Consider the following 19,540-nt stretch of genomic DNA (forward strand, 5'->3'; position numbering starts at 1 on the left):
ATTTTATATTTGCCTATTACATTTTTACCCAACGCTTTCTTTTTAAATTTTGTGTCTTGCTTTAGGTTTATTTCTTGGGGGTTGCATATGGTTGGATTTATTTGTTTGTCTTTCAGTGTGGAGTTTGACCTCTGTTTATTTTTATGACTGCTACATCTGATCTTATTTCTACCTTCTTGCTTAGGTATTATATGTTAAGGCCCTTTGTTTTCTTTTCAGCTGACTTTTGTTACATGGACCGTCTTCTCACACAAGTACCAACTTGGATTCATACAGACTGTAGCTCACAGAACTAAAACTCCAGTAACCAGTAACCAATTTTCTGATTCCTTTTAGTATTCAGTGTTATAAAGAAGACATCTAAGGATGTCTGAATTTTGTTTCCTCATTGCAGAAACTCTTCATATATCTAGATAATTACAGAATTTTTCTCTCTCCTTGTATTCAAGTTTTACAAGGATTTACTGCTACATCGGTGTTTCAATTTTAATTTTACTTCTAGATTATGGTAAATATTTTAAATCTATGCCTAAATTTTATTTTCAGCAATTTTTCTTCTAATATATCTTATTTGTTCTGCCTCTCCCCATCCCCACCCAGCCTCTCACTGCAATGCTATCAACTTACAGTTTGGATTTTGTGCTCTGTTCTCTGAAATCTCCTTTCACGTTACTGTTGATGTTAGTGATGTTCTCTTCCACAGCATATATTATTCTCTTTACTGCCTTCAGTGTGTATTTTAACTCTTCTATAAACATTAATACCCCTAGTTCTTTTCTCATCTCTGACAGCTTTCTTTTCCTCTGATTTTTACCTCGGCCAGGTGCCTGTTGTAAAATCAGACACAGCTGATATCAGGTTTGCAACACTAGCAAGTGGTCTGTCAATGAAATGCAGAGGTCAAAATACCTTTTACTTTAATTACTTCCACATAATCCATATTGGATAGGCAAAAGAGAAAAAAATTCACAAAAATTTAAGTAGTATTTATGTAAGACAGTTTTGAAGCACTGGTGTTTAATATCTACCTTTCATCCAGTTACATCCATTATAATATTATTAGATGGTCATCCTGTCTATAAAACTTTATCTTCTGCTACAGTTCCTAGATTTTGAAAGTAAGAAATATTTACATTTAGAAAATGTGTTGAGATGGAATCTTGCTTTATAAATAAGATCATTACAGAGCATTTGACTTTGTGAACTGTGCCACACTGGGTATTTTTCTGAATAGACATTTTTCTAACTCTAACTGTATTTTTGAGCAACCCACTGATCCCAGCACTATGGTATCAAACCAGTGACCTTTACTTCCAAATTCTTACTCTATGAAGACCTTAGGATCATATATATAATTTATTACTTCAGATTTCTAGACAATTATTTGTTTAATAGGAAATGAAGATAGATTTGTTATTTGTCAATGTTGTAAGAACATATCCTTTTATAAACCACTGAATTCCAAATTTAAAATTTCTTGAACAGCTAGTTAGAAGAATGGCTCATAATGAATTCTTTTGAAATGTCTGTTAATATTAATCTGTGCATATTTCTAAGAATTCTTTCCTTGATAATAGAAGTTGTGAAATTAGAAAATCCCAGAGTGCATTAATTACATTGACTATTCCTCATTGTTTTCTATATCTGACTTCTTAGAGCTATTATTTTACTCCACAGAAACACAGAAGGGTGACTATTCATGCAATCCTTCTGTGACTGACTACAGGCATGTGAATAATTGGTCAGGAAAAGAAGAGCATTCTATCATATATTGTACTACTTTGCTTTTTAAAAATTCCTTAAACATGGACTCTCCATAAAAAGTAAAATTCAGGAAGGCATAATGAGTTTTATAACTGGGCAAATTTTATTGATTGATTTAGTTACTTTTCAAAAACTACAGAAAAAAAGATATTTTGAACTCAAGAGGGTAGATCTGTAGTCACACAATCTCTCATGATTTAAGAAAATAGAAATATATACATCATATATATATATACATGCAAACATAAGTATATAGAAGTAGACATAATTTAGAGCTATCTGTGGTATATTACAAAAAATAATAATATAAATCTTTTCCCTAAGAACTTCAGAATTCTTCTTTTATTTTTTTAAATCTTTTTTTTTAATTTTTATTTATTTATGATAGTCACATAGAGAGAGAGAGAGGCAGAGACATAGGCAGAGGGAGAAGCAGGCTCCATGCACTGGGAGCCCGACGTGGGATTCGATCCCGGGTCTCCAGGATCGCACCCTGGGCCAAAGGCAGGCGCCAAACCGCTGCGCCACCCAGGGATCCCCAGAATTCTTCTTTTAAAAGATATTCTTACCCTTAATATGTAATCATTTTCATAATAACAGACTATATTTTTTAGTGTTTTATTTTCTTTCAAAATGCTTCCTTACATGTTCTTTCTGGTTTATAGGATTTCTTCTGTTAAGCAAAGAATGAATATTTTGGGTGGATTAGTAATTATTTTCTCATCAGAAAACAAAAGAAAACATTTTATATTTAGGGTACAATGGAGTCTATGTCCAGCTATGCCATTAACTTTAGAGATTTGGGAGTATTCACTGAACTTCTTTGGATTTTAATTTACTTACTTACACAATGACTTGTCCCTAAACCCCAGAGACAAATCAGTTCTAGTACAAAATCTTGCAATAGTATTTATAATGTTTTCTAACAGAAATGATAATTGGAAAAGTTCATTTTTCCTTTTTTCACAGACCACTTTAGACTTATGGCATGTTCTTTCACAGTCTGATTTCCATACTTACAGGTATGCAAAATTTTCCCTATTTTTCCATAGGTATTTTGTGACAAGAGCATCTTTACTTGTTCTTCTATGTCACCTAAACTCATTTCCCACTATTCTCCAACCTCAGTATCAGTCAAGCCTTCTGAAATAGCACAGGACCAGGTCAGGGGACCAATGTCCCTGTCTCCTTCTCCACCTATCCCTAAGAAAGGGGCTTTCTAGAACTTCCTTCCTTCCTGGGTGGCACAGTTGGTTGAGCATCTGACTCTTGGTTTTGACTCAGGTCATGATCTCAGGGTCATGAAATCAGGTCCGAAGTAAAACTCCACACTCAGCATGGAGTCTGCTCGAGATTCTCTCTCTTCCTCTGCCTCTCCCCATTCTCTCTCTTAAATAAATAAATCTTAAGGAAGGGGGAGGCTGTCTTATCAACCTTAAAAAGTTATATCAGGTGTCATCAGCATCAAGGTAGGAGCAGATAGATACATCACCTTATAGTACACTGGGCAAGAAACATCACCTTGTTTATCAGGTGAAGCAATGGATTGACATTGGTTTAGAAGGCTAGGAAACCAATATGGACGCATCTTGTTAACTCAAGGTAAGTTTTCTACTTTATGACTACCTGTGTAGGCAAAGTTATTAATGGGAAGGAGAGAGAAATTAAAATATAATGTCTTTTCTTTGTCCAAAATGAAAGCCCACAAGGTGATAGAATCCAAATCTCTTAATAATCCAAACATTGATTTCCTGACCATTAGTCTTGGGCAATTCCCAGTAGGATGAAAAATGATAAAAATCAAATATTTTAAAAATAAATACCACTGCAATTTTAGCAAAAATAAACTGCTGACTTTCTGTTAAGATAAATAAGAAAATGACGTCTTTTCATGAATAATATACAAAATGAAATTTATATTTTAATGTGGAGAAACTTTAGAGAATCATGTCCAATAAAATCTATGTAGTGATCACTCACAAAAAAGTAATAGTACAATTGAATAGAAACTGAATCCATCTGTATAGATAGATAGCCCACAGGGTAAAGCAGAGATATATTTTCTTTATCATGTGAAAGACTTGCAGTGGTATGTGAGAATGTCTTTTATCAAAATCAACTGGAGGAATGTACTTTTGTATGGATATGAGGTTTTGAATGACAGGTGAATTTCAAAAGTAACTGACACTTGTTATGAACAAGTCAATGTTGTACAATCATAGCATGTATATATCACAACTTTGTATTCCTGTATATTTTGTGGGGTTTTTTGAGAGCATGTTAAGTAAGAAAAATAAATACAATTTTAATCAAAATATGTGAAAATGTTTATTTGAATAAGAAGTTCCTATGGAAAACCACATACACAGGGAGCCAAAAAATGATTTTTAATTTTTTTCTGGGTCACAAAAGTTGTTCTTATCTGCTATTTTATATATAAAGCTTAAAAGAAACTAAAAATCAGGGTACCTGGGTGGCTCACTGGTTGAGCATCTGCCTTTGGCTCAGGTCATGATCCTGGGGTCCCATAGGGAGCCTGCTTCTCCTTCTGCCTATGTCTCCCCCTCTCTGTGTGTGTCTCTCATAAATAAATAAGTAAAATATTTAATAAGAAAACTAAAAATAGAAAATGATGGTTCAATGTGGGAGCTGGGGGAGGAGGTAGGAAAAAGAGGAAAGGGAAGGAAACAGCTTGGTTATCTGTCACTTGAGATTGTTAGGGCCTTGGTTTACAGTGGTTAAATCAAGCCAATCCAAATAACAAATACATGGAAGAGCCCTATTCTATGAGTCCCAGAAACTACGAGTCCTAAAGTGAAAGGCAGAGGGTGTATGAATGAGCTATGAATATACATGTATGCATGTATGTATCTCTATGTAGATATGTACCATACACTGACTGGTCCCAGAAAGAGCCCTTGCAATGATTTCGGAATTAGAGTTCTTTAAGAGTGAATAGTAAACCATCAGGCAAAGTGATAATAGCAAAGAATACTAGATCAAATAAGAAATCTGGTTTTGAGACCAGCTCTGGTCTAAAGAGAACTAAACCATGGAGAACCCTTGTTTTCCTTTCACATAAGGGAACATTTAGGCATGTTTCCATATGCCTAAAAGGAGCTGGCTAGATTAGGGTAGACTATATGATCTTTAAGACCTTTCTGTTTCTAACAACTGTTATCCTGTGATCATTCAGTCAGTCTTTCACTCTGTTTCCAAGCATGTAATTCCTATTACCCTGTATTTTTGTCAGGTAGATGGCTTAAATGGGAAAATATCAGGCCATCTGAAATGGGTGACTGACAAAGCTTTTTCTAACGCTACTATTATTTCTTTCTCATGTAACACATGTCTCTGTGAATAAAGAAATAAAGCCACAGTCTATAATTCTCATGGCAATCATTTATTTTAGCTACACCTATCTCCTCGAGTGTTAAGAGGTGGAGAGAGAACCAAAGAGCAATTTTTAGACTTGCTTACGATTTAGTCCACCTATCAAATCTGTCTCTAATTAATTGTGTGATCATGGGAAAGTTTTCTAACCACTGTGACTCTCTAAGGTCTTATCTATAAATTTCAGAAAAGAATAGCACCTACCTCATGAGGTTGTTAGAAAAGTAAATGAGTTAGTGCTCTCACAGCATTTAACCTAAAGTCAACACCCGGTGCCTCAGGAAAGTTCATTATTAACATCATGGAGCTCTTAATAACTATTTTTCATCAAAAAAATCATAGGAGTAGGAGTGGAGACGGTATTTTTGCCTGGCATTCACATGAGCATATGCTCCTATATAGGCATTTTGTAGCTTTGCTTGAAAGCTTGAAGAAAAGAGAGTGACTGTGGGACATTGAAAACCCAGTACTGTGAAATGTTGCAGTCTGTTTTATGAGAGCAGATATTTAAAATGCCTTTACTGTTCATAAGCTGATGCTATTTTCTTTTCAAAGCCTGAAACACATATCTGAGCATGCTACGTTTGTTTTCAGTGACTGTTGGCCCTAATAAGCCTGCGAGCGGATTTGCAGAGGACAGTGCAGCACAGAGCGAGGCCGTGCCAGACCTCCAGGAAGCGGTGTCCTTGAAGGAGCGGATGGCGAGGTACCAGGCAGCTGTTTCCAGGGGTGACTGCCGCAGCTTCTCCGCCAATGTAAGCTGCTCCTGGTGGTTCTGGGCTTTCGGTCTGCCCTTCACACACCCTCCTTCCATTGCAATACACTGGGCAGGGGGATAAAGTACAGAAAGCACAGACATAGCATGAATCAAAGAGGATGTGAGTTGAAGCTTCAGCACTGCAACTTATTCTCTGTGTGATCTTGGGCTACTATCTGAACCCCTCTCTGAGCTTCAGTTTGCTTAACTGAAAAATGGGAATAGCCATCTACCACAGAGGGTCTTAGGGGGAAGTCAAAGAGACAATTTACGTGGAAGCCATAAGGCAGGGTATAAATGTGTTATTATTGCCATCATTATCATTTAACCTATAGCTATTCTCTTCAGGAAGGTTGGGAATTAATTTCAGATTTTAATAACGTGGGTCTGCATGCCGCCCTCTTTGGTCTCATGTATAGTTCATTTAAATTCACTGGCAGTATAATTTTTTTTTTTTTTTTTTGCTTTTCTCATTTCTCTGTATGCACTAAATCCATTAGGAGTAGCTTAATCAACATAGAAATGAGGGAGATTAGCAATGTAGGCACTCTGCTAAACCAATTATGATTATAGGAAACAGCAGGATTCAGTAGGACCACCAATTTTTAGAGCCAAAGCATAATAAAGTCATATTCAAAAGAATTTGTTGGGTTCCATCATCTGTGGCCTTCAATCCACAGGGTTTGATGAGTCATTTTATTAGTAGCAGCTTTATAGCTTAATGGAATATAAGGATACTCTTTTATAATTATAATCTCCAAATTAGCAAAGTTGTTCATTTAACCAAAAGAGAAAGAGAGGGAAAGAATAGTCAAGAAGGGTGGTGTTCTAAAATAGCTACTCTTAACATTCTTCTTTACAAATTATTTAGAGACAAGGCTGACTGTGCCAAACTCATTAACAATATTGTAATTCCAAATGACATTTAAGTTTTTACATAGTCATTAAAATCCATTTTAGATGCAGCGTGGATTTTGAATGAATGTACAGAAATCACAGAAGTAGCTAGCTCTCTTCCAAAACAAATAGTATCACTTCAGCGCCTCCTGCCAGTCTTCTTAGATAGCACCCCCTGCTGGATCATTAAGGAACTTTACTACAAAGTAGTGTTTTAAATTGGAGAAAAGATTCTTGGGGAAACAAACAGATTTTGAAAGTACAGAGCAAGAGATGGGTTATTTAGTAAACAGTTTTTTAAATCTAGGAACACTTTGACTTTTTCAGGCAGTAGGAGAATACACCATAAGACAATTTTTTTTTTTTAAGATTTCATTGATTTGTTCATGAAAGACATAGAGAAAGAGAGGCAGAGACACAGGCAGAGAGAGAAGCAGGCTCCTTGTAAGGAGCCCAATGTGGGACTCGATCCCCGGACCCCAAGATCATGACCTGAGCCAAAGGCAGACTTAACCGCTGAGCCACCCAGGTATCCCCATATGACAAAATTTTATTTATAATGTGCTAAAAAAGAAAATATTTAAATTGGGCCCTAAGAAAACTAAATTATCCCCACTATTTAATACAAAAACAAAATGTTAACACTATTATGAAGATAACCTACATATAAAGAATTTAGTAATCTTTCTCTTCTCCTGCCCATTTGCAGGCAAAACAAACTGAGGGGAAGTGACTTACAGAAGATCATGCATTACTGACAAAGCCAGGCTAAATTCCTGGTCTCTGGACTCCTGTCCTCTTTTTTACTGAATTCAGCTGCCTCCTCTCTCATACAAGAAAGCATCTGTGGCCCAACAAATGCCTTATTATTTGGTTTAGCCCTAAGTTAATATTGTGTGGGAGGGGAGGAAGAGCACATATATTATCTCCAAGAAATCCTGGTTAATGTCTAAAGAAAAGCAAAATAACTGCCTTGCTGCCTTATCTGGTCAGATGCATCAAATGTCTATTCAATTATGAAATCATGGAAACTGCCTTTGACGACATTTCTATTTACACAAATAACCCCAGTATTTTACATGTAAAATCTGGAGGTCTCTGATTTGGCCCCAAATTGAATCCATTATATTTCAGTCACATTGAGATCAGTTTTTCCTGGTCCTAGCCTCAGCCGGATGGCATTTGGTTGAACCTAAATAAAAGTCATGCCCATGGAAAGGCAGTGGTCTGCAGGAGCGTCCTAGAAAAGGAGGAGGTAACATTTGTTAAGCAGTAAATTAAGATGCCAGATTGTGCTGGCAATTTTATTTCCTTTATCTTTTTTAACACAAGGAATATGCGGAAAATATAGTGTTATTCTCAGTTTAATAAGAAATGAAACTTGAACTCTAGTTCAAGGTTTTAAGTGTTAGAACTGGGGATTAGAATCACTGTTTGGAAAAAAAAAAAAAAAAAGAATCACTGTTTGGTCAACTCCTCAAATTATGTTATTTCTCCTATGCCCAAGGACCCAAGGACAGTTCTTTATAATGAAAGTAGATAACTGTGTAATATAATTACCTTATTATCAAAATAATTTAATATTAAGTTGGTCTTGTGTTAAGTATTTAAATTAACTTGTTAATAAAATGACTTGGGCAGTCCGGGTGGCTGAGCGGTTTAGCACCGCCTTCGGCCCAGGGCGTGATCCTGGAGACCCTGGATCGAGTCCCACTTCACGCTCCCTGCATGGAGCCTGCTTCTCCCTCTGCCTGTGTCTCTGCCTCTCTCTCTCTCTATGTGTCTCTCATGAATAAATAAATAAAATCTTTAAAAAATATAAAAATAAAAATAAAATGACTTAATTATTATGGGCATACCATTAGATTCCAAATCTTATTTCTGAGTCCAAGAATAAGAAACATTAAATAAAGATAAATATAAAAACGCTTAACACAAAGCAACCCATTATATGGTCATTTACAATAACATGGGTTAGTTGAAATGTATAGCACATGGGGCAAAACAAGGCAAAGTCACAGACGAGCCCTCCATCTGAGCAAGGAAACATCACTCCAGCTCATGACCACAGGCTGCTCCTTGAGCAAGTCCTGCCATCCCACATATGTAAATCTCCATTTACAAGCTGCGCTGAATAAAGACACTCTATCACCACCATGAAACTACAGCTCAGAGGACTTCCTCACTTCGGTGGGTGTGCAGCCATAAAGCCATAAGGGTGTAATAGCAGCAGTACTGGTAAAAATAATTAACTATATGCATTTTTGTATGTGCCATATGGTCTGATTCCAAAGCACAATGCTAAAGGGAAGGACTGGGTATATTTGGTTTTTTAGTTCACTTGGTAGATGAGAGGCAACATATTTGGTCTAGGAACTGATATTTTTGTGAAAATGCACTTACTAGGAAAGTATTTAGTCATTGGCATAATTACTGAGGCTTGCTAGATTAATTTGCACGTGATTTGGACATTGTTTATAGTTGTTACAAAGAGTAGGCTTCTTAATAATTGCCTTAATTTCCATAATTTAGTACTCACATATTATCTACATATGATCAATCGAGGAACACCATTTATGTACATTAAATGTTAGGGGAGGGTACAAGAAATCTTGTGGCCTTAATTCACCCTTTCCCTTCTTTATCCTAAATTTCAAAATAGATGCCACACTTTCTCATGACTTTAACACGTATCAAATGGCAGTAACTGACCAGGATTTCCTTTTGAAATTTGTTGCAAGATTTGATAGTATATATATCTAAACCATATAAGTGTACATTCTCATCCCTTCTTCTCATGAAGCAAATATTCATACTTTTAAATATCGGACAGTGCATGGAATTGTGGAAAGGTTATGAATTTGGAAAAGCAGCCACTTGAGTTTGCTAGTACTTCAGATAATCTGGAGTATTAATTCATTCTCCAGTATTTTAGAATATGGGAAACCCCAAGATCATAGTTGTATTTTTAGGATCTGTTTGAGAAACTATATGCTGGGTAATGATTTCATGATCCCAGGAGTTTCCTATCCATGATAGGGGAACTTCGGCTCACGGTCATCCAGTTACCTTCAGGTCTCAAGGCTTCAGGGTTATGTCAGGACTGGGCCAGACCTCAGGAGACCTCCTGCGATTTGAAGGGTTGCTGAATCTCTTCCCAGTTTTAAGCGGTCCTAGAAGCTTCCTGGAGGAGGGCTGGTTGGCATGAGGCCTGTTTGCTTGAGAGTTGTCATCCCATCTGGGCTTGAGTGCCTGCTGGGCTGGGGAGAGTGTTGAATCATCAAAACCAAAGTCCTTACGTTACTGCACTTCCCACAGGGGCATAAGATCTGACCAGGCTCCTCGGGCTTTTCAAGTTGCTCCAAATGAAGCCTATTGAATCAGGCTTTCTGTTCTCCAAAATGCCAACAATAGCCTAGAATGCTTCTAACCTTAAACCTTCTAATCTAAGTCCTGGGGTTTGCCAACCCTGGAGTAGTTGTTGCTTTGCTTGTCCTTTCATACTAGTGATTAAGGCAGAAGCAATCAGGAAGACAGATCCTGGTTCAAATTCCAGCTCCTACTCACACCCCAGCAATGAGAACTTAATAACTTGCCTTACTTGCCCAAACCTCAATTTCCTCATTTTAAAATGAGAATAAATGTCCATATCTCACAGAATATGGAGAAACGTCAAATGACAAGATATATGTAAACACATAGAAATCACTCAGCTCTAGTATTAAGTAGTTGTTACTATTACTGATACTGACATTTTCATATAAGAGGGGCTTATTTTATTCATCTTTAGTGATTCAAGTACATTTTGAAATGAGTTAAATGTTTTTAATATTCTTTCTTAATAATGTGTTGCTTATGTAGACATTTGGAATTTTAATGACAACCTTACTGTGGGTTAAAATTGAGTCCATTATTCTAATTTCTACTAGTCTGTGTGTATTATTAGTGAAATAGATTCTACAGGTCTAATCTCTAAATATCAAAACCTATCTGAGATAAGAAGAATTAACTCAATATTTTGAAGCTCCTCCTGACTTTATATCAAAGACTGATAAATGAGAAAACAACATGGAGAGATTATTTTTTATTAAGGTTTTCTGTAAGGGCCTACTGAAATAATTGCATATGTTCATATTTTTAATATACCACCCATCAATAATTGTCAACTGTAAAGCATAATAGCTTGTAAATCCCATCTTGAGCAGATATAAAGCTGAATTTTCCTTTTCCTTAAATTGTCTTAGATAATGGAGGAATCCAGAATGTGCACAGTGCCTGGTGGTTTGGCCAGAGTGAAGAAACAACTTGAAAAGGACAAAATTGCTTCTTCTTGTAATACCTTGTCTCAGTACCAATACCAGCACGAGAAAAGATCTGAACAGGTAATGCTACTGCAGGTAATGGATAAATCACGTGTGGTGTAAGTGTTCTCATTTCAGTGCCAATTCAGAAAGCCCCCTATTTGGTGGTACATTTATTTTCATTACTCATTAACAAATATTGTTATTTTAAGATGCTTTAGAAAATCATCTTTAAAGCATACCAATGTATTGATTAACTTATTACTTGGAGCATTTTGTCATATTTCTAGGGAACCATGCTGGAATATCTTTCTTCTCAGCTTCTAATGTTTCAAGCATAAATGAAAATTAAATAGCCTCGGTTAGACAACAGGTAAATAGAAATGTTGAGAGCCACATTTATATTGAGCCTCTGCTTCTAGGTCATAATTCATGATAACCTCTGTGCTGGTTGTTTGTATAGATTAACTGTGAAGCATTATTTACCTGATCATTGTGGTGAGTTTTCTGTTTTCTTTAAAATCATCAAAAATTGAGTAGTAGAACCCAGATGTTGCATAAAATTGCATAATGCAACTTCTGTGTTTTATCTTATATAAAAGATTTCCCCCCCATTTCATTCCTCCATTATCATATATCACCAAATATTGTCATGGGTTATAATGATTTTTGAATGTGAGAATCTCAGTAATAAAACCCATTAGACTGAGCTCGGCACTCTGAAAAATAGTAATTGCACTGTACACAGCTGTATTTAGGTCCATGTTTTCCATGAGGAAAAAGAATTTCCATGAGGAAGAGAGTAAGTGGGGTACTTTTACAATTTGGTTGTGGAAGATAAAAGGTGGTTTTTTGTTTGGTCAGTTTTTAAAAAGAATCCCTAGGATATTTGGAGTTACCTAATTTTTAAAAATTAAGGCAATTGTGTGTGCATAATATGGATAGGGGACAAATGGGGAAAGTATATCAGAATGATTAAAAATCTGATATGTGAAATAGTATTTGTTTTCCATTTCTGGCTTTGTCTGAAAAGTAAAAATTGTGCAATATAAATAGCTCAATGAATTTATGGTAAGATCTGTTCTAACTTTGCCTGAAGGAAACAAAATGTAAATAAGTAATTAAGATTGGATATACTTGTGGTTTAATATATAGCTGTTGCAACATAAGAGTCTTTAAATGAGTCAATTGTGTGTTTACTTGAAATTAGTCAACAATACAAAATGTAGTTAGTTATCATTAATAAGTAGCAAATTCCACACAGACAGGTGTGTATGAACACATGGCTTATGTTTCAGAAAAACATTGTAATAGAGTGTAAGGGCTATGGGGCTTTGGGACTTGTAGATCTAAGATCAGAGGGCGCCTCTGCCGCTTACCAGTTGAGTGACACAGACACGGGGTCACCTTCAGGGCACATGGCCCTGGGTAGTCACTCAGGGCCCCATTCTGAAAGGGCACGGTACTTGGCTTGTGCTTTGCTGTCATCATCTTGAAATTTAAAAATATATATATTTTATTTATTCATTCATGAAAGACAGAGAGAGAGAGGCAAAGACAGGCAGAGGGAGAAGCAGGCCCCATGCAGGAAGCCCGATGTGGGACTTGATCCCGGGACCCCAGGATCATACCCTGAGCCAAAGACAGATGTTCAACTGCTGAGCCATCCGGGCATCCCTCATCTTGAAATTTTTAATAATTTTGCAACAAGAGGCCTGGGTCTAGCATTCTCATTTTGCACTAGGTCTGGCAAATTATGTAGTCAGTGCCACACAGACCGAATTCAATACCCCTCAACCCTCCATTTCTGATTAAGATGGGGCAACTGATGAGGGATTTGCCCATCTCATGAGGTTAATAATGAGGGGTCTAATATGACAAAGAGCAGTTTCCATGAAGGCAGTTCATTATCCATGAAACTTGAAGTCAGTTTAGGACTCCTTAATATTGCATGAGATGGAAAGCCCAACCAAAAGTGGCTTAAGCCAAAAGGAACATTATAGATTCACAAAAAATGCAGTCTTGTGGAAGGGAAATTTGGTGTCAGCTCCAGTGGTGTACTAGAGCATCTGGCTTGTACCAACTCTCTGATTATTAAATTTTTAGGAATATTGTAAACCAGATAATGTCATGTTAATAGCTTAAAGTCGACCATATCGAGAATATTTATACTAGAGAAATTGGCAGATTCTTTCTTTCTCTCTTTCTTCCTTCCTTTCCTTCTTTTTTTCTCTTTTTTTTTTCTTTGAGAATCCATTGTTAAGTATGTATTTCCTTACTGTTAATGTAAGGACTCAACTTATGGCCATAGCATAATAGCTAAGAGCACAGAAACTGGAGCCAGATCACTTATGTCCAAATCCCCACTCCTTCATCTATTAGTTGTGTGACATTAGGCAAGTTCCTTAACCTATTTGTGCCCCAGTTTCCTCAATTATAAAGTCAATATTATAATAGTACCCACCTCATAAGGTTAAGAGGATTAAATGAATTATATTTGTAAAGTGCTTGAGACTGTGCTTGGCGCATTGTAAGCACTACACAGTGTGGTGTTTAAAAAATAATAATAATAAAAAAATAAAAAAAATACAAGTATTACCTTGAACATATTTCTTTCTTTTTTTTTACCTCACTTCCTCTGGGCTGGTCCCATTCTCACCCAGGTTTCCCCCAGCTCATAGTAAAAAAGATGCAGAGAAAAAGTGAGATCCTTTTCCCAGAAGTTTCGGGAACAAACCTTACTGCATCTAATTGGCTGTAAATGGAACACTGATGTTCTTCCTAGAACTAATTTCTCAGCTGGGAGACACTGATTGGGTGAAGCCTCTGTACCTGTTGACCTAAGTGGAAGTTCTCAGCATTCAGTTTTCAACGGAGAATAAATGAATACTGGGTAAAAGTAAAACCAAACAGCAGCAACATATGAATGTTATACACACACACGCACTTGCTATAAGCTCCTTCCAAATATAATCTATTATTATAAGCTGTAGTCCCTACTCTGGAACATGAAATATTAATGCATGTGAGTGTAATAAATAAAACCATGCACTAGAAGTCTGAATATCTGCAGGACTCCAGGCCTTTAGTGACCTCTCTGAACTTCAGTTTCATTATCTACCTTTAGACATGCTAATAATATCCAATAATTCCATGAGGAATGACCAAACCTAGGTCATAATGTCATGTATTATAAATAATATATAAAGGAAACATGTTAGAATAAACTAGTAAATATCTTTTACTAAACTGCATGCTGAAGTCTCGGGGAAGATGAAAGAAAAAAAGTCATCCATACCTTAGAAAATGAAATAACTAATTTATAATCCTTATTAGAAATTTGAGATACATGTCAAATCTGGTTATAAAGGGGAAAACAGAAAAAATCACATCTTAGATACTCACTTAAAATCTTCAAGCTATTTTTTTTTAAATTTTTATTTATTTATGATAGTCACACAGAGAGAGAGAGAGAGAGAGAGAGAGAGAGGCAGAGACATAGGCAGAAGGAGAAGCAGGCTCCATGCACCGGGAGCCCGACGTGGGATTCGATCCCGGGTCTCCAGGATCGCGCCCTGGGCCAAAGGCAGGCGCCAAACCGCTGCGCCACCCAGGGATCCCAAAATCTTCAAGCTATTAAATGCATTCTAAAAATTGCTTTTCTTATCAGCAGGGATTGAGGACATTTACAGGTAGAGGCAGAAAGTTAATTTTGTCTTACCTAAGCTGTTGTCCACCCAGATGGTGTTTTCAGTCTTTGCTTGTTCAAAGTACTTGAGACTTATTTCTCTGCTAAGTCTGCCCCTGGCCAGAAAAAACCTTATTTTGTTAACATATAAAAATTAATATTAATTTGAAAATCAAGTTTAATTAGAGTTAAAAGAAAGAACATTTGTTTTGGATTTCTGACAATATTTAATGTCACAATTAGTAATAATCTTGTAAGGTGTAATAATTAAGTTCAATCTGCCTGTTTCTTTTCTAATATACTGAAGTCAGATGTTTCAGGATAATTAGCTATCTGGTAATCATTTGTCTGGAAGATCAGCTACAGGGCTAGACAAGTTTTGAAAATTAAGCTATCTCTCAGGTTAAAGATCCCTTCTGTCTGCTGATTGATCCGACTATTTTATCAGACTATCTTTTATTCAAAAAGGTTCTAAAATAGAAAAAAAAGGAGATATAATATATAGGAACTCTCATTTATGCCAGACACTTAAATTCTGAGATAATGTCTTATTTATATATTCTAGACTTGTCATGCTTCCTGGTTCTGCCTGTTAGCATCACTGCTAGCCTGTGGAGCATCCTTATGTAAATTAGAAAAAGGAGCCACTCTGGACCATCAGAGCCCTTGTGTGAGGGAGGCACAGGGCAAGGGTTCAGCTTCTTAAAAGAATGTGTTGGGGAAACTTTATTTAATCTATTCCCGCATTCTTAAAAGGGTGCCTTGAAGTACATGCAGAAGGTATTAAAATAAATGTGTTATTGATGGGAAACTGCCATCATCTCTTTTCTGAGTTCATTTTCACTTGCCTATTCTACGGTTTCTGTTTTTTCAAGACTTTCTTTTTCTTCTTTCTTCTTGTAACACCTTTATTGAGATATAATTTGCATACCATAAATATCGCCCATCTTAAGTGGACAATTCCATGGCTGTGTAGTAGATTTACAAAGTCGTGCAGTGTCACTGCAATCTAATTTTACAGCATTCCCCTTCACTCCCAAAATAAGGCTTGGACCCATTAGCAGTCTAAGACATTTCTTTCTGTGCCATATTTTCACACTCAGGGCTTGACTTTCATCTTCTCATATGAATATCTTTGCTTTCTTTCCCCCATGCTTATGCAGTACTGAGAAGCTCTTTACTTATTAATTTTGAAGTCCTGGAAGCCTATACTTTTCTGGGGTTGCTTGGTTTGGTTTGGGTTTTTTCTTTTTGTTGTTTTTGTTTTTGTTTTCTAAGTGGCTTAAGTAGGAAAAGAGTAGATGGAGCTCCAAAAAGTTTGGAAGTAATCAGTGCAATACAGTGCTTAGGTAATTGCTTTTATGTGAAAATGGCTGCGCTGAATCCATGTCAAGAGCCTGATGCATTCCTGACCTTCGCTCCCTGCAGCCACCTCTCACGTGGACCAAGGGGAAGCTGCAAGACAGTATGTATCCTTCTGCATATATCTGCTGTTTCAAAAATCCTAATGTAAACATTAGCACTGGGTAAAATTATGTGGATCTGAAACAATCCCTAGACAATTTTTGGTTGATAGAAAACATTTTTGACAGCTTGTGACAGATATAATCTGACATCTGTGTGTTTCAGACTCTTTAAAGGTGACCCATAATTATTTTCTAGCAGACTAAACCTATTTTTTTTATCAGTGAAATGTCCACAAGTGCAAAGCATTTCTCATGTAAGTGCTTTAAACCTACCTTTAGCTTTCTGCCGTGTATATAATTTTTCAAGGGCATAGATTTCTTTGGCAGCCCCAACTGAACCTAGATCTCTATTAACGCATAAGGCTGTGATCAAAAGTGTGTCTCATTTTGTCTTTTAATCTGAATACTACTTTTAAATGACTCTTACACCTTAAAGTAACCTCACTCAAACAGGAAGTGATGGTTAGGCCTGCTGGCTCCGAAGGCAGCCCCCCCCCCCCCCAATTATAATACTCTTGAGTTAACCACCTCATCTCTGTAAAATGAGGATGAAGTAACAGATCTGTTTTAAGAATAAAATAAGAGGGTCTATGTAAAATTCTTACTAAAATGCCTGGCATATACAGAAGTGTTCAGTAAACACCAGCTATTATCATCAGCAGTATTGCCACTAAAGCTAAGAGAGCATAATCAAGTGGTAATTATTCTCAAAGGAGAATATGATTCATAAACATTTTATGTATATGTAAAAAGACAAAGAAGGATAACACTGTTCTATGCCTCACACCTCACACACCTCAACTTTATTTTTTTTCCCCAATTCTTTGGCCCTTGGAGACAGAATCATTTCCTAGGAGCTCATTAAGTAATTAAAGATTAGTTTAAATTAGCATCTGTTGTTCTGGAGCAGTCAGTAACTTTGGCGCATATTTAAAACATTATAATAGCAGGTCTCCTTTTGAAGAAAAAATGCTTAACTACGACTCTAGAAAATGACAAGACGAGGGGGACCTCTGGGAAAGCCAAAGAGAGGAATATGTATAGAAGGTCCTTTGCGCAGGTACGCTGCAGCCCTGGGATGCCGTTATGAATAAAAGCCTGTTTTTCAAGTGGGAGCAAATGAGTAACATAGCATTTGCTTTTGAAGACTGCTTTATTCACAGTATTGTGACACGATGTACTGAGAGGAAAATATAATTAATATATGAATTGAATCCGGCAAGAGAGAAAAAAGGCCTACGCTGCTTGAATAAATGAGGAAAAGAGAAAGAGTTGAGGCCGTGTTGATTTTTTCCATCTCTACAAGTGCTGTGGCTTCTCGGCTTATTTTAGCTGATGTGTGGAAAGGAGAGAAAAACATGTGTAAGGTGTAGAACCTTCCTTGTGACATTTTCTGGTTTGTGCTTCAATGCAATGAAGTTAAAATACATTCTTCCAATTGTCTGAATAATATATATCAAGTGTTTTGTCAACATACAATGCTAATATGCACAAATACTAAGAAATAAGGGCCCCTCTTTGCCAGAGAACCATTTCTTTTCCTGACACCAGCCAGGGAATCATCCTGACCATATTCCAGATAGGCCAGTGAATGGGCATACGTTTCCCCCTGGCCAAACCATTTAAACTACCTTCTACAACTCTGTCTCAGTGCCTATTGCTGAGTGAACTTTGGCAATGAGAAGAACACAATAAGATTAATTTTTGAATGCTGACTCAGAATCAGAAGACCAAGAGTTAGCTAAATAAAGCAAACAATAAAACAATGGCCTCAACCAACTGAGGTGTGTATCACACTAACAGCCAGACCTGTACAAGCTGGTTTAAGCAGAGTTCACTTACCTGGAGTTATTATTTATTAGCCAAAACATCCCAGTTCCTGATGCCATACAGCAAACCAGCTTTGCTCTGCACTAATAACTCAGTGTCCTTTTCAATTCAGCGAGAAGTAGAAATGCAAACTTTGGTCCAGTTGTGGGTTTGTAGATGCACACTTGATAAACAGACGTTTTCACTTCTGCTTTTGCATTCAAAACTATCTCTGTATGTTCATACTTGGCCGTTTCATTACTGCTTTCCACACCTGTGTCCTGGCCACCAGCTGCCTTGCCACAGGTGAGCTGCCCATCAACTGAATCTCCATCTGTGTCTCTTCTCTTCCTATCCATGTCCACCTTTCTATAGCTCTGTAGGTCTTGGGGAAGCCCGTACTTTTTTTTCTAGAGAAATCAAATTGAAAAGAATTCTATTTTGAAAAAAAAATTTTTTTCATTTTAAAAAGTCCTTGCTCAAGTTGTAAGGTAAATTAACTGCAGTTAGTACTACTTGCACCAACTACAATGAAAACAAAAGTGAAAACACAAATTGAACTCCATAAGAACTTGTATTTCTCAGGAAGGAAGGAAGGAAAGAAGGAAGGAAGGAAGGAAGGAAGGAAGAGAGAGAGAGAAAGACAGAGAGAGAGAGAGAGAGAAAGAAAGAAAGAGAAAGAAAGAAAGAAAGAAAGAAAGAAAGAAAGAAAGAAAGAAAGAAAGAAAGAAAGAAAGAAAGAAAGAAAAGAAAAGAAAGAAAGGCTTTTCCTTCAGGCCCCAACAAACCCTGCTTTCTTTAAGGCCCACGTTGGCCTGATTCATCTAGACGTGCACCCCACACTCCTCATGAAACCCCTACTACATGCTTCCATTCAAGGCATCCATGTTTGGGGGTACAGAAATATAATGGTCATGGGTCTTCAGTGAGTCCTCTGTCTACTGGTTTCTACATCATCTGGAACCTGAAGAGGACATCTTTTCAGTGCCCTTGACTCGTCCATCCCCTCCTACCTCTTCTCTGACGAGATAAGGATTTAGAATCAACCCAGTCTCCCTGTTAGGCTGAGACATGGATTCTCTGAGGGAACTCGGGTCACCTGAGTCACTAGGCCTCAGGTTGAACCTTCAAATGTAAGTTAGTACCCTGGACCTCCCTGGACAGCCTAGGAGGGTCCTGATTAAATTGTTCTGGCGTGTGGGCAGGGATCAGGGAATGGTTCAACTCTCTGGGTGATTCTGATGTGTAGCAATGAACATTCCAGATTAACTAAGTTAATCTGCCTCTTAGTTTCTCACCGAGGCTTCTCCTCCACCCACTTCATTCTTCTGCAGTCTGATAGCGAAGCCTTTCTGTTTTTATTGGCATTTCTCTTGATATGACTACATTTGCAACCAAAGAATAAAACAGGGACTGTGTAAACCAGACAAAGCAAGAGCTTAGGACATCATGGTGAATATAATAA

General features: G+C 37.0%; 1 protein-coding gene across 2 annotated transcripts in view; it reads left to right on the plus strand.

The window, feature by feature from the left end:
- XIRP2 (xin actin binding repeat containing 2) overlaps positions 1-19,540 on the plus strand; it is a 74,583-nt gene that overhangs the window by 19,110 nt on the left and 35,933 nt on the right. Inside the window, exons 2-3 of one of the 2 annotated variants that reach the window (XM_038584722.1) lie at positions 5,752-5,912; positions 11,056-11,193. In XM_038584722.1, coding sequence (XP_038440650.1) covers positions 5,856-5,912; positions 11,056-11,193 — 195 coding nt within the window. In that variant the 5' untranslated portion in view covers positions 5,752-5,855. Of the gene's footprint in view, positions 1-5,751; positions 5,913-11,055; positions 11,194-19,540 lie in introns of those variants that run through there. The other variant, XM_038584723.1, reaches the window with a different exon arrangement.

Source organism: Canis lupus, chromosome 36 (genome assembly GCF_011100685.1).
Source record: "Canis lupus familiaris isolate Mischka breed German Shepherd chromosome 36, alternate assembly UU_Cfam_GSD_1.0, whole genome shotgun sequence".
In the NCBI taxonomy this organism is placed as follows: Eukaryota; Metazoa; Chordata; class Mammalia; order Carnivora; family Canidae; genus Canis; species Canis lupus.